A 15,719-nucleotide genomic window follows, 5' to 3' on the forward strand; every position below is an offset into this window, starting at 1 on the left:
GCTTTAACAATACAGATGTTTCACAGCAGCTTTACAGTGAGAACAGGAGATTACAGTAACATAAAGTTATTGTCCAGCTAAAGTTAGTTTTGATTGATTCACTTCCGTTGTAAAGATCATTAGTTATTAACTTAGCGGCCACTAACACACACCGTTTGAACTGAAACAGAAACTTTTAATGTGTTCTGGCCGTTCATTCACACAACAGTGTTTGGAGCTCGAGAACGCAAACTTTAAAACAGGATCCAAATGTAAACGTTATCATCTCCGCTCAAGCCCCAAAAACGTGAATCTGTGAGAACGCTGATGGCGTGAACATGCGTATCACGTGTTTAGTCTATAAGTGTGTGCGTTTGAACATATATGTGTGTATGCGTGTGTCTTTCTTTACAAATTGACCTCAACAAATGACTTGTCTGGCCTTAAAAATTCATAATACAGAATTATTAGTTGCTTCTGCGTATCCATGCGAACGGTAATGACTTTGCTATGAATGATCCGCTGTAACTCACCTCACTGGCGCCTGCAAGGCCTTCAGCGCTCGGTAGTACTCCACGCCCTGCTTACTGGGAACACGCCTGTCCTCCTCACCCAATATCAGGAGCACTGGGGCTTTCACCTGAGGAACAAACGTTACAAACCGTGCAGTGAAGAACAACACTTCAGAATAATGGACCGTCGTTAGTGAGTAACTATGCAGGACTAATGAGTAGTTCTACATTAACACTTCAGCTACTACTAACTAATGTAGAAACAAGCTTAACTAATCAGTGAGTGATATCACAGTTAGGCAATAGTTCCTTATTATGTAATCAATAATTACTGAATGAGATTAGCCTCATTAATAACTATTAACCAACTGACAAATTGTAAAGAACATAATCGTGTGTCTGAGACTTAATCAGTCATCATTTTTACTCTGAATATAGTCATAAAACACATCACTAATTACTCAAGTGTTGCCTACTCACTATGTGATCTGGACAATTATTGCTAAAGATGTTTTTCACTTTAAAATAAGGTCCAGATCACTAGCAGTGCTTGGAGAGTGACGAGGCAACACTTGAGTAATTAGTGACGCATTTTATGACCACGTTCAGAGTAAAAAAAGACGATGTTAATGTTGTGATTAGTAATTAATTAGTAATTCTTTATAATTTGTCACAATTACCTATTAGTTCTTAATGATGCCAATCTCATTCAGTAATTACTGATTACCTAATAAGGAACTATCTTAGTCCTAAATGTGATATCACTCACTGATTAGTTAAGCTTGTTTCTACATTAGTTGATAGTAGCTGAAGTGTTAATGTAGAACTACTCATTAGTCCTGCATAGTTACTCATTAATAACGGAAGTGTTAGCCAGTTAGGAATAAAGAACAATAACTAATGCATCCGCTCACCTTGCTCACGTGTTTTATAGGGGACTTGTTCAACATTTGCTCGAGAGTAGCAGCTTCAATCTGAACGTCTGTGTTATATTCATATCCAGCTTCCACCATACACCTGAACACACACACACATCAGGGCGATATCACAGTACATTAGTCTTATTTCACTGCAAAGCAAAAGAAACGAAAAGGAAAGCCTACTTTTGTACTTTTGTTTTGCATTACACTGGATCAGGCACCGACTCCCTATAATCTATTCTCCTTTAAATAAAATAATAATAATTGTGTTGCATTAAAGTGCCATTATTGTAAATGGCGGCGCACACAGTTGCAGCGGCTCAGTGCCATGTATGGCTGTTTTTGTACGTGCCGTTTCTTGTTTTGTGTACGTTCTGTCGGGCGAATAACACCTACAGCCGGCCTGATCTCCTTAAGATCGGACCGTTATGAACAGGGCGTAACGAGAGTTTCTCCGCACACACGAGATCCCGGTGGAGTTAGCGAGGAGTTATCCTCGGATTACCGTCCCAGCCGCAGGTAAACTTCCAGTCTCAGATACACTACAGTGTTTGAGGGCGGGGCTAAGAGACGCTGCTCAGCCAATCAACACCACAGGCTGGCATTATGCAAATTAGTAACAACCCTACACATGTTCAGCAGGACGAGAGACTGAATTACTGACGACTCGTTTCAGTTCAGAATCACTTCTTTCGTTTAGGAGACAAAAACTTTATTTATTTGAACTTTGATCTTTGCAGACCTTTAAAGGGATACTTCACCTCTGGAAAGATGAATGTTTATTTAAAATGGGTCATTTATGTAGAAGAAATGTGAAATTATTTTTGAATTTGGAGCTTTCTAGACTAAGAAAAGCCAGAAAATTTATTTTTGGCTCATGTGGATGAAAGACAACAACTCCCAGAATGCACTTGCTTCGCTTGCCCTACGAGGCCACTCCCAAGCCACGCCTACCGGTAAGAGAGCGCAGTTGAAAACAACAAGGCTAGGCTACTAGTGAGTCTCCGTGACGAGTCTGGCCGGGATTTCGAGATCGCCCAAAATGTCCGGGATTCGGCTTTTGCGTTCTAGAGTCGCCATTCATCATGTTTACTGTGGCGAGCAGGACGAGGCTGAGGGACGCGGGAGAACGACATCATGTTTACTGTGGCGAGCAGGACGAGGCTGAGGGACGCGGGAGAACGACATCATGTTTACTGTGGCGAGCAGGACGAGGCTGAGGGAGAACGGCGCGAGGCCGGCGGCGTGATCACTGATGAGAGCGACACCTGTGAGACGCACCGGTCTCGAATCTCTCACGGAGGAGCGGGAATTTTCTTAGCAATGTTAAAACGCACATCAACCGATCACTTGTTTAGCGTTCATGTAAACACTACATTCAGACTCACCAGTCGGAGTGAATTCAGTTAGACTGAAACAAGAGGTGTGCATGTAAACAATGAATGGCAACCGCAGAACGCAAAAGCCGAATCCCGGACATTTTGGACGATCTCGACGGCCGGACATGTCCGGGAAAAAGAGGATGGTAACCCCTACTACTCAGCTTTCTCCACAGAACAAGAGCCTGCTAGCTTAGCTTCCAAAGAAAGACGGCTGACACTGTGTGTAGATTCTGTGAGTGAGATCCCTCTATGGGCGGGTCGAAGACATGCGGGACAGCGCCTCCTACTGGCTGGAGTCTCTCGCCTCTGGCGCAAAAATCCTCAGATGACGCAAAATGACGATTTTTGCGTCATCGGAGGATTTTTTCCAGACAAAAAAATACATAAATCTCTCGTCTCAGGGGGATATGAGGGTGGAAAGCACGGTAATTAGAAAATACTACAGGTTTTCTGCTGATACAAAACTTAATGCTAAATCCTGAAGTATCCCTTTAACATTCACTGACAGCTCTATTACACCCTGCATGAAAGCGAATATCCTAAAAAGTATATTGGGGCACTTTAATATTTCACATCACTGAGTATGGAAAGAATTGCAAAAAAACTTTAAACTGGTGTATAATTTCACCACTCAAACAGAAATAAGGGTGAAACAATAAATTGGTTAAATTTGATCTGAAATCCCCCTAATACAATTTAGTGTGATGATGGTTCATGTCACATTACCAGTCGGGAATGTCTGTGCTGCCGATCATGGAGGCCAGATTCGTGACGGGGTTTCGAGCCACACACGCCTTGTAAAACTCAGGATACTGTCCAATCAGATGACAAGCCAGGAATCCACCGTGAGATCCTCCAATCACAGCGATCTTCTGCTGGTCGAAGTCTCCGAGCTTCAGAACACTGTCTACCGCAAACTGACCAGAGTTAAACAAACACTTTATTATACACATACAGACTGAAGTAGAGTCACAACACGTATGCCGCTAATTATTCCAGCAGGGCCTTCTGAAAATATGGAAAATAAACACTAATTTATTTAGTATAACCAAATACCAAAATAAATACTAATTTAACATTTCACATATTTGGTTATCCTGATGCTCAGTGTTGTGTGTAACTCATTACAAGTAACTTGAGTTATGTAATCAGATTACTTTTTCAAGTAACTAGTTAAGTAAAGCAATACTTTTTAAGTTTACAACAAAATATCTTTTTCAAATAAGTAAGTTCCCATTTATTGACTGACAGCTCTCCTGTCCACATGTTGAGAGAAATAAAGTGAGGTGTTGTGTGTGTGTGTGTGTGTGTCTGTGTGTGCTGTGTAAACATGATGGTTATTTTAGTTCTAGACTAAATGTAAACATGCATTTACTCGTCTCACTTGCACAAAAACATTCAGTATTCCTCAAAATGAATAAAAACAGTAAAAAGCAATTTCAGAATTTTATGCATAACCTTTACAATTAACTATATTAAATTACACAATTATACTTTGTGTTTAATCTCACTTTATTAACCAGTGTCTTTGCTGCTGACCTTCAATTATCTAATTCATCCATACTAATAAGCAAAAATGACTTTAGATTAGATTTAGAAATAAGAGTGTTGAACTTCCTTCTCCTGTATCCTATTGTTCTTTAATCCAGAATAACAGCAGCTGAAAGGTTTGTTTGAGTGGCGCCCTCTACTGTACTCTACTGTACTCTACCTCCACAGTACAAAACTGTACTCTACCTCTACTGTACAAAACTGTACACTACCTCTACTGTACTCTACCTCTACTGTACAAAACTGTACACTTCATCTACTGTACACTACTGTACTCTACCTCTACTGTACAAAACTGTACACTTCCTCTACTGTACACTACTGGACTCTGCCTCTACTGTACTCTACAGTACTCTACCTCTACTGTACTCTACAGTACTCTACCTCTACTGTACAAAACTGTACACTTCCTCTACTGTACACTACCGTACTCAACAGAACAAAACTGTACACTACCTCTACTGTACTCTGCCTCCACTGCACAAAACTGTACACTTCCTCTACTGTACACTACTGGACTCTGCCTCTACTGTACTCTACAGTACTCTACCTCTACTGTACAAAACTGTACACTTCCTCTACTGTACACTACCGTACTCAACAGAACAAAACTGTACACTACCTCTACTGTACTCTGCCTCCACTGCACAAAACTGTACACTTCCTCTACTGTACACTACTGGACTCTGCCTCTACTGTACTCTACAGTACTCTACCTCTACTGTACAAAACTGTACACTTCCTCTACTGTACACTACCGTACTCTACAGTACAAAACTGTACACTACCTCTACTGTACTCTACCTCCACTGCACAAAACTGTACACTTCCTCTACTGTACACTACCGTACTCTACAGTACAAAACTGTACACTACCTCTACTGTACTCTACCTCCACTGCACAAAACTGTACACTTCATCTACTGTACACTACTGGACTCTACCTCTACTGTACAAAACTGTACACTTCATCTACTGTACACTACTGTACTCTACCTCCACTGCACAAAACTGTACACTTCCTCTACTGTACACTACCGTACTCTACAGTACAAAACTGTACACTACCTCTACTGTACTCTACCTCCACTGCACAAAACTGTACACTTCCTCTACTGTACACTACCGTACTCTACAGTACAAAACTGTACACTACCTCTACTGTACTCTACCTCCACTGCACAAAACTGTACACTTCCTCTACTGTACACTACCGTACTCTACAGTACAAAACTGTACACTACCTCTACTGTACTCTACCTCCACTGCACAAAACTGTACACTTCCTCTACTGTACACTACTGGACTCTGCCTCTACTGTACTCTGCCTCCACTGTACTCCACTGTACTCTGCCTCCACTGCACAAAACTGTACACTTCCTCTACTGTACACTACTGGACTCTGCCTCTACTGTACTCTGCCTCCACTGTACTCTGCCTCCACTGCACAAAACTGTACACTTCCTCTACTGTACACTACTGGACTCTGCCTCCACTGTACTCTGCCTCCACTGTACAAAACTATACACTCCCTCTACTGTACTCTGCCGCTACTGTACTCTACCTCTACTGTACAAAACTATACACTCCCTCTACTGTACACTACTGTACTCTGCCTCTACTGTACACTGCTGGACTCTGCCTCTACCGTACTCTACCTCTAATGTACTCTACTGTACTCTGCCTCTACTGTACAAAACTATACACTTCCTCTACTGTACTCTGCCTCTACTGTACACTGCTGTACTCTGTCTCTGCTGTACACTACTGTACTCTACCTCTACTGTACTCTGTCTCTGCTGTACACTACTGTGCACTACCTCTACTGTACACTACTGTACTCTGTCTCTACTGTACACTACCTCTAATGTGCTCTACTGTACTCTGCCTCTACCGTACACTACTGTGCACTACCTCTACTGTACACCACTGTACTCTGCCTCTACTGTACACCACTGTACTCTGCCTCTACTGTACTCTGCCTCTACTGTACACCACTGTACTCTGTCTCCACTGTACTCTGCCTCTACTGTACACTACTGTACTCTGTCTCTACGGTACTCCGCCTCTACTGTACACTACTGTACTCTGTCTCTACGGTACTCCGCCTCTACTGTACACTACTGTACTCTGTCTCTACTGTACTCTGCCTCTACTGTACACCACTGTACTCTGTCTCCACTGTACTCTGCCTCTACTGTACACTACTGTACTCTGTCTCTACGGTACTCCGCCTCTACTGTACTCCACCTCTACTGTACATTACTGTACTCTGTCTCTACTGTGCTCTGCCTCTACTGTACACTACTGTACTCTGTCTCTACTGTACTCTGCCTTTACTGTACACTACTGTACTCTGCCTCTACTGTACTCTGCCTCTACTGTACACTACTGTACTCTGCCTCTACTGTACTCTACCTCTACTGTACACCACTGTACTCTGCCTCTACTGTACACTACTGTACTCTGCCTTTACTGTACACTACTGTACTCTGCCTCTACTGTACACTACTGTACTCTGCCTCTACTGTACACCGCTGTACTCTGCCTCTACTGTACACCGCTGTACTCTGCTTCTACTGTACACTACTGTACTCTGCCTCTACTGTACACTACTGTACTCTGCCTTTACTGTACACTACTGTACTCTGCCTCTACTGTACTCTGCCTCTACTGTACACTACTGTACTCTGCCTCTACTGTACACCGCTGTACTCTGCCTCTACTGTACACCGCTGTACTCTGCCTCTACTGTACACTACTGTACTCTGCCTTTACTGTACACTACTGTACTCTGCCTCTACTGTACTCTGCCTCTACTGTACACTACTGTACTCTGCCTCTACTGTACACCGCTGTACTCTGCCTCTACTGTACACCGCTGTACTCTGCCTCTACTGTACACCGCTGTACTCTGCCTCTACAAGTAATGTAACGCATTTAGTAACGCAATATTGTAATGCATTGCTTTTAAAGGTAACTTTCCCCAACACTGCTGTGATGCTTGATGATGTGATCATGTGACCAGCGAGTGTTAGTGTTTACCTGCACGTCTCTCACGTCCTGCGTACCGATGTTTCCAGGCAAGGAGGAGATGTTATCCTGACCAAAGCCAAGTGAGCCTCTGTAATTCACTACAGGAAACACACATCGGAAAAATGACACAAAATCATTGACATCGACTCATTCCTGCCCATACGGCCCTAACATTACGATATTAGCCTAGACGTTTGGCTTAAATTCTGCCATTTACTCACACTCATGTCATTTGAATTAGGGCTGCACGATTATGACAAAAATCATAATTGTCGATTATTCCCTTGAAATTGTAATTGCGATTATTAATTACGATTATCATAATTTACATTGAATATATATATATATATATATATATATATATATATATAGACATATATATAATGTATATATAGACATATTATTATACATGTTTACTTAAAAATTGTGAACACACACACTGTCCCCCTTTACTTAACATACACATAAATTGTAAGAATATGACTAACAGTAAAGACTACTAATAAATAAACATTAGGCCTATGCTAAAGCTATTAAATAGCAGTCCCAAACTAGCATTGTTAATACAATGTTGGAATGAGCCACCACAGTCATTTAAAAATATAAAAAAATAACACAAAGTAAAAAAATAAAGTGGCATTTTGGGGTTAATATTGAAATGACAGTTACCATGGTGGTGAATAGGCCTACACAATATTAACAAGAACTGTTAATGAAACATGGAAACTGCTCCTGGCGAATAGAATGAAAATCATCCCTGCATGCAAATCCTTCTCAGCTAACACACGACGTACCAGTAACGTGATTTATTGGTATTTTACTTTTATTTCGTGACTTACTAATTTACAACGTAACAACGTTGCATGCTCGTAGTTTCCTTTGCACTTAAACACAGCGCGCGCCGCTGCATTTGCGCGTGCAATTGAAGAGTGTGCGCTACGAGCACAGTAGCCTATAACGGCTGACAGGACAAGAACGTCTGTTTTTCTGAGGTGAAAGACTTTATTTCAGAGTACATATACGTCACTGCCTGGTAGTTCCTATTGTGCCGGGTTTTCTGAAGTAGTTGTGATTCGCCTCTCATAACATGCTCTAAATGCACGCAGAGTGGATTTTTTTTTTTTTTTTTTTGTAATCGCGGCTTTGAACGATTACGTAATCGTGGGATCCATAATCGTAATCGCGATTAGAAATTCGATTAATTGTGCAGCCCTAATTTGAATCTTCGAAATCATGTGTCTTGGAGTATCGCAATAATATCGTATTGTGAGTTCAGTATCGTGATATGTATTGAATCGTGACATGAGGATATCGTTACACCCCTAGTGTAAACTATGAGCTCTCCTCACCCAGCAGGACAGCGAAGCCCATCTTACACAGAACCGCTGTGGACAAAATCCATTCTGTCACCAGCACTGAATGAGGGCCGCCTGACACACACACACACACACACACACACACACACAGAGAAAATCAGTACAGCAAGACATTAACGTTTTCTTACATCACTTTTATATTGTGAAATATAAGTGTCAGTAGAGGGCAGACCGTGTGGCATGACGATGAGAGGTAGTTTGCTTCCCTCCGTCGTTTCCTTTGGCTTCAGCAGAATCGCATCAAAGTCCAAACCAGCTAAAGAAGAACAGATAGTTGTTATTTTTCCATGCAGATATACTGTACAGTGCAACATATGAACACTAGGACTGTCAAGATTTTTAATTAAAACTTTTGACCACAAGGTGGCGCTGCCTGAAACCAGTTTTGTGATTTTTGGTCAAGGCATTCAGAAGTTATAAGCAAAAATGTTTCATATCTCCTGACCACTAGGGGGCACTGCACCGAAACTGTGCAGGTAGACTCAGGTCATGTATGTCATAACACACCAATTTTGGTCAGAATACGCTAAAGCGTTGCAGAGATAGGCAATAGCCTCACGTTCATTTTGGCAGTAAACTTCGCCAAAGTCGTTTGCGCATTATTTCGAGAACTGTTTGACAAATCAACTGTTTGTTGGCCTGAAGATGATCCAGTTACATTTTCATGAAATGGCCTTGGAGGAGTTTGACTAATTCCAAATGGCGGAAACATTTTCATGCCGGAAAATGACGTCACGGTGCAGTCGAATCGCCTTGAGCGCATGGAATTTTGTATCTAGTTTGTTTCAACTTTGGACAGTTGGTGGCGCTAGAGGGATAGAGTTAGAGACTCCAGATTTGCTTTGGTGACAGTTCAGTCTGTCCTCCATCTGTGTGCCAAGAAGAAGCGGAAAAAGAATAATAATAATAATAGGAACGCCAACGATTATAATAGTTGCCTACACACCTTCAGTGCTTGGTCCCTAATTAAATGGTTAATTACAGTTATCTGTAGGATGGGGACAGGCCTAGTGAACACACACACACACACACACACACAGATCTTACGGTATTGTGTGTTGTCATGCTCAGGTGGAGGGCACACACATACACACACACACACACACAGATCTTACAGTATTGTGTGTTGTCCTGCTCAGGTGGAGGGCACACACACACACACACACACCACACACACACACAGATCTTACGGTATTGTGTGTTGTCCTGCTCAGGTGGAGGGCACACACACACACACACACCACACACACACACACACACACAGACACACACACACACAGATCTTACGGTATTGTGTGTTGTCCTGCTCAGGTGGAGGGCACACACACACACACACACCACACACACACACACACACACACACACACACAGATCTTACGGTATTGTGTGTTGTCATGCTCAGGTGGAGGGCACACACACACACACACACACACACACACACAGATCTTACGGTATTGTGTGTTGTCATGCTCAGGTGGAGGGCACACACACACACACACACACCACACACACACACACACACACACACACACACACACAGATCTTACGGTATTGTGTGTTGTCATGCTCAGGTGGAGGGCACACACACACACACACACACCACACACACACACACACACACACACACAGATCTTACGGTATTGTGTGTTGTCCTGCTCAGGTGGAGGGCACACACACACACACACACACACACACACACACACACAGATCTTACGGTATTGTGTGTTGTCATGCTCAGGTGGAGGGCACACACACACACACACACACACACACACACAGATCTTACGGTATTGTGTGTTGTCATGCTCAGGTGGAGGGCACACACACACACACACACACACACATACACACACACACACACACACACCCACACAGATCTTACGGTATTGTGTGTTGTCATGCTCGGGTGGAGGGCACATTATTAATAACTTAACATTATTAAGTTGTAATAATGTTAATCAAGCTGACTAAATCACACGACTGTGCAGCAGTTCACATGCACTCACAATAAAAATACAATATAATTTAAAACAAAGACAAGCTCATTATACAAAGGAAATAATATTACATATCTAGACAAATTGGGTTGCTTATAGTTAAAAGAATGTCATGAACGATTTAGGCTAGATGTATTGATTGCATTAGTGCGTGATATTGAAGAGTGCGCGCCTCGAGCGCACGGCTGACACGACAGGAAAGTTCGTGTTTCTGAGTTTTATATTCGGACATATACCGTGACAACATCTCATCTGACAGAGGACTGTGCGGCGCTGCTGACTGCGTTATTTATAAAACAAATTTAATTGCTGTGAGATTGTTTGCTGTTGCGCGCAAATCCTGGAGAAATCTAGGATAGGCTGAAATCGCTCACGTGGTGCGTCTCTGTGTGAGACAGATTTCAACAATCACCAGTCAAAGACAGCAGCAAAACCATAGCACAATGAAATAAGGCAACTTATGATTTCGGAGGTTTACAATAGGCTATTGTCCGGTTTCATATTTGTCAGTTAAAATTTCAAAATACATTCGGGACTGAAGCCCCGGCAAAATCGGCTGGCCGCCTACTCTGCTTGCAAACCCACGTCTGCGGTCGGGAGGAGCCGAATCGGAAAATGCCCGTTTGTGCAGTGATCACCTCGTCAAAGGTGAATTAATACAACTTATGTGGCTAGTATGTTTGTGTAACGTACCAGTTTCCGAACTTTGTAAAGTCAAAGTAATTGTTTCTTCTTTTCTTTGGGTTTGTAAGTTACCCCTGTAACTGAAGACAAACGTAACGTTACAGGCAAATCTTTCAATTCAGTTGAAAAATCGCTCCTCTTCCTGGCGTAAAGATCACGTCCAACATATGTTTAATTTTTTTGTTATATTTTTCGCTTGTAATAGTGTCTAAAGTAGTACAGTTCGGACTTTCCTCCATCTCGTCCATTCCGCTCTTCACTTCCTGCCCTCCATCTGAATTTCGCGCGTCATCACAATCACGTGACTGCAAACCACCTATTGTGTGTTGTCCTGCTCGGGTGGAGGGCACACACACACACACACACACACACAGATCTTACGGTATTGTGTGTTGTCCTGCTCGGGTGGAGGGCACACACACACACACACACACACACAGATCTTACGGTATTGTGTGTTGTCCTGCTCGGGTGGAGGGCACACACACACACACACACACACAGATCTTACGGTATTGTGTGTTGTCCTGCTCGGGTGGAGGGCACACACACACACACACACACACAGATCTTACGGTATTGTGTGTTGTCCTGCTCGGGTTGAGGGCACACACACACACACACACACAGATCTTACGGTATTGTGTGTTGTCCTGCTCGGGTGGAGGGCACACACACACACACACACACACAGATCTTACGGTATTGTGTGTTGTCCTGCTCGGGTGGAGGGCACACACACACACACACACACACACAGAGATCTTACGGTATTGTGTGTTGTCCTGCTCGGGTGGAGGGCACACACACACACACACACACACAGATCTTACGGTATTGTGTGTTGTCCTGCCCGGGTTGAGGGCACACACACACACACACACACACACACAGAGATCTTACGGTATTGTGTGTTGTCCTGCTCGGGTGGAGGGCACACACACACACACACACACACAGAGATCTTACGGTATTGTGTGTTGTCCTGCTCGGGTGGAGGGCACACACACACACACACAGATCTTACGGTATTGTGTGTTGTCCTGCTCGGGTGGAGGGCACACACACACACACACACACACACACACAGATCTTACGGTATTGTGTGTTGTCCTGCTCGGGTGGAGGGCACACACACACACACACACACACACAGATCTTACGGTATTGTGTGTTGTCCTGCTCGGGTGGAGGGCACACACACACACACACACACACACAGATCTTACGGTATTGTGTGTTGTCCTGCTCGGGTGGAGGGCACACACACACACACACACAGATCTTACGGTATTGTGTGTTGTCCTGCTCGGGTGGAGGGCACACACACACACACACACACACACACACACAGATCTTACGGTATTGTGTGTTGTCCTGCTCGGGTGGAGGGCACACACACACACACACAGATCTTACGGTATTGTGTGTTGTCCTGCTCGGGTGGAGGGCACACACACACACACACACACACACACAGATCTTACGGTATTGTGTGTTGTCCTGCTCGGGTGGAGGGCACACACACACACACACACACACACAGATCTTACGGTATTGTGTGTTGTCCTGCTCGGGTGGAGGGCACACACACACACACACACACACACACAGATCTTACGGTATTGTGTGTTGTCCTGCTCGGGTGGAGGGCACACACACACACACACACACAGATCTTACGGTATTGTGTGTTGTCCTGCTCGGGTGGAGGGCACACACACACACACACACACACACACAGATCTTACGGTATTGTGTGTTGTCCTGCTCGGGTGGAGGGCACACACACACACACACACACACACACACAGATCTTACGGTATTGTGTGTTGTCCTGCCCGGGTGGAGGGCACACACACACACACACACACACACAGATCTTACGGTATTGTGTGTTGTCCTGCTCGGGTGGAGGGCACACACACACACACACACACACACACACAGATCTTACGGTATTGTGTGTTGTCCTGCTCGGGTGGAGGGCACACACACACACACACACACACACACACAGATCTTACGGTATTGTGTGTTGTCCTGCTCGGGTGGAGGGCACACACACACACACACACACACACACAGATCTTACGGTATTGTGTGTTGTCCTGCTCGGGTGGAGGGCACACACACACACACACACACACACACAGATCTTACGGTATTGTGTGTTGTCCTGCTCGGGTGGAGGGCACACACACACACACACACACACACAGATCTTACGGTATTGTGTGTTGTCCTGCTCGGGTGGAGGGCACACACACACACACACACACACACAGATCTTACGGTATTGTGTGTTGTCCTGCTCGGGTGGAGGGCACACACACACACACACACACAGATCTTACGGTATTGTGTGTTGTCCTGCTCGGGTGGAGGGCACACACACACACACACACACACACACAGATCTTACGGTATTGTGTGTTGTCCTGCTCGGGTGGAGGGCACACACACACACACACACACACACACACACAGATCTTACGGTATTGTGTGTTGTCCTGCTCGGGTGGAGGGCACACACACACACACACACACACACACAGATCTTACGGTATTGTGTGTTGTCCTGCTCGGGTGGAGGGCACACACACACACACACACACACACACACACACACAGATCTTACGGTATTGTGTGTTGTCCTGCTCGGGTGGAGGGCACACACACACACACACACACACACACAGATCTTACGGTATTGTGTGTTGTCCTGCTCGGGTGGAGGGCACACACACACACACACACACACACACACAGATCTTACGGTATTGTGTGTTGTCCTGCTCGGGTGGAGGGCACACACACACACACACACACAGATCTTACGGTATTGTGTGTTGTCCTGCTCGGGTGGAGGGCACACACACACACACACACACACACAGATCTTACGGTATTGTGTGTTGTCCTGCTCGGGTGGAGGGCACACACACACACACACACACACACACAGATCTTACGGTATTGTGTGTTGTCCTGCTCGGGTGGAGGGCACACACACACACACACACACACACACAGATCTTACGGTATTGTGTGTTGTCCTGCTCGGGTGGAGGGCACACACACACACACACACACACACACACAGATCTTACGGTATTGTGTGTTGTCCTGCCCGGGTGGAGGGCACACACACACACACACACACACAGATCTTACGGTATTGTGTGTTGTCCTGCTCGGGTGGAGGGCACACACACACACACACACACACACACACACACAGATCTTACGGTATTGTGTGTTGTCCTGCTCGGGTGGAGGGCACACACACACACACAGATCTTACGGTATTGTGTGTTGTCCTGCTCGGGTGGAGGGCACACACACACACACACACACAGATCTTACGGTATTGTGTGTTGTCCTGCTCGGGTGGAGGGCACACACACACACACACACACACACACAGATCTTACGGTATTGTGTGTTGTCCTGCTCGGGTGGAGGGCACACACACACACACACACACACACAGATCTTACGGTATTGTGTGTTGTCCTGCTCGGGTGGAGGGCACACACACACACACACACACACACACAGATCTTACGGTATTGTGTGTTGTCCTGCTCGGGTGGAGGGCACACACACACACACACACACACACACAGATCTTACGGTATTGTGTGTTGTCCTGCTCGGGTGGAGGGCACACACACACACACACACACACACACACACACACACAGATCTTACGGTATTGTGTGTTGTCCTGCCCGGGTGGAGGGCACACACACACACACACACACACAGATCTTACGGTATTGTGTGTTGTCCTGCTCGGGTGGAGGGCACACACACACACACACACACACACAGATCTTACGGTATTGTGTGTTGTCCTGCTCGGGTGGAGGGCACACACACACACACACACACACACACAGATCTTACGGTATTGTGTGTTGTCCTGCTCGGGTGGAGGGCACACACACACACACACACACACACACACAGATCTTACGGTATTGTGTGTTGTCCTGCTCGGGTGGAGGGCACACACACACACACACACACAGATCTTACGGTATTGTGTGTTGTCCTGCTCGGGTGGAGGGCACACACACACACACACACACACAGATCTTACGGTATTGTGTGTTGTCCTGCTCGGGTGGAGGGCACACACACACACACACACACACACAGATCTTACGGTATTGTGTGTTGTCCTGCTCGGGTGGAGGGCACACACACACACACACACACACACACAGATCTTACGGTATTGTGTGTTGTCCTGCTCGGGTGGAGGGCACAC

At 45.0% G+C, this 15,719-nt stretch overlaps 1 protein-coding gene across 1 annotated transcript in view; it reads right to left on the minus strand.

Annotated features, from left to right (window-relative positions):
• The window catches only part of LOC311065799 (acylamino-acid-releasing enzyme-like), a 34,230-nt gene that overhangs the window by 572 nt on the left and 17,939 nt on the right, over positions 1-15,719 (minus strand). The window contains exons 17-22 of the mRNA XM_084086548.1: positions 8,929-9,012; positions 8,730-8,810; positions 7,390-7,478; positions 3,520-3,710; positions 1,406-1,508; positions 513-619 (exon numbers count right to left, since the gene is read on the minus strand). Of these exons, the coding sequence (XP_083942674.1) occupies positions 513-619; positions 1,406-1,508; positions 3,520-3,710; positions 7,390-7,478; positions 8,730-8,810; positions 8,929-9,012 (655 nt within the window). The remainder of the gene's footprint in view (positions 1-512; positions 620-1,405; positions 1,509-3,519; positions 3,711-7,389; positions 7,479-8,729; positions 8,811-8,928; positions 9,013-15,719) is intronic.

This window comes from Abramis brama (genome assembly GCF_963993115.1).
Source record: "Abramis brama genome assembly, chromosome: 16".
Taxonomy (NCBI): domain Eukaryota; kingdom Metazoa; phylum Chordata; class Actinopteri; order Cypriniformes; family Leuciscidae; genus Abramis; species Abramis brama.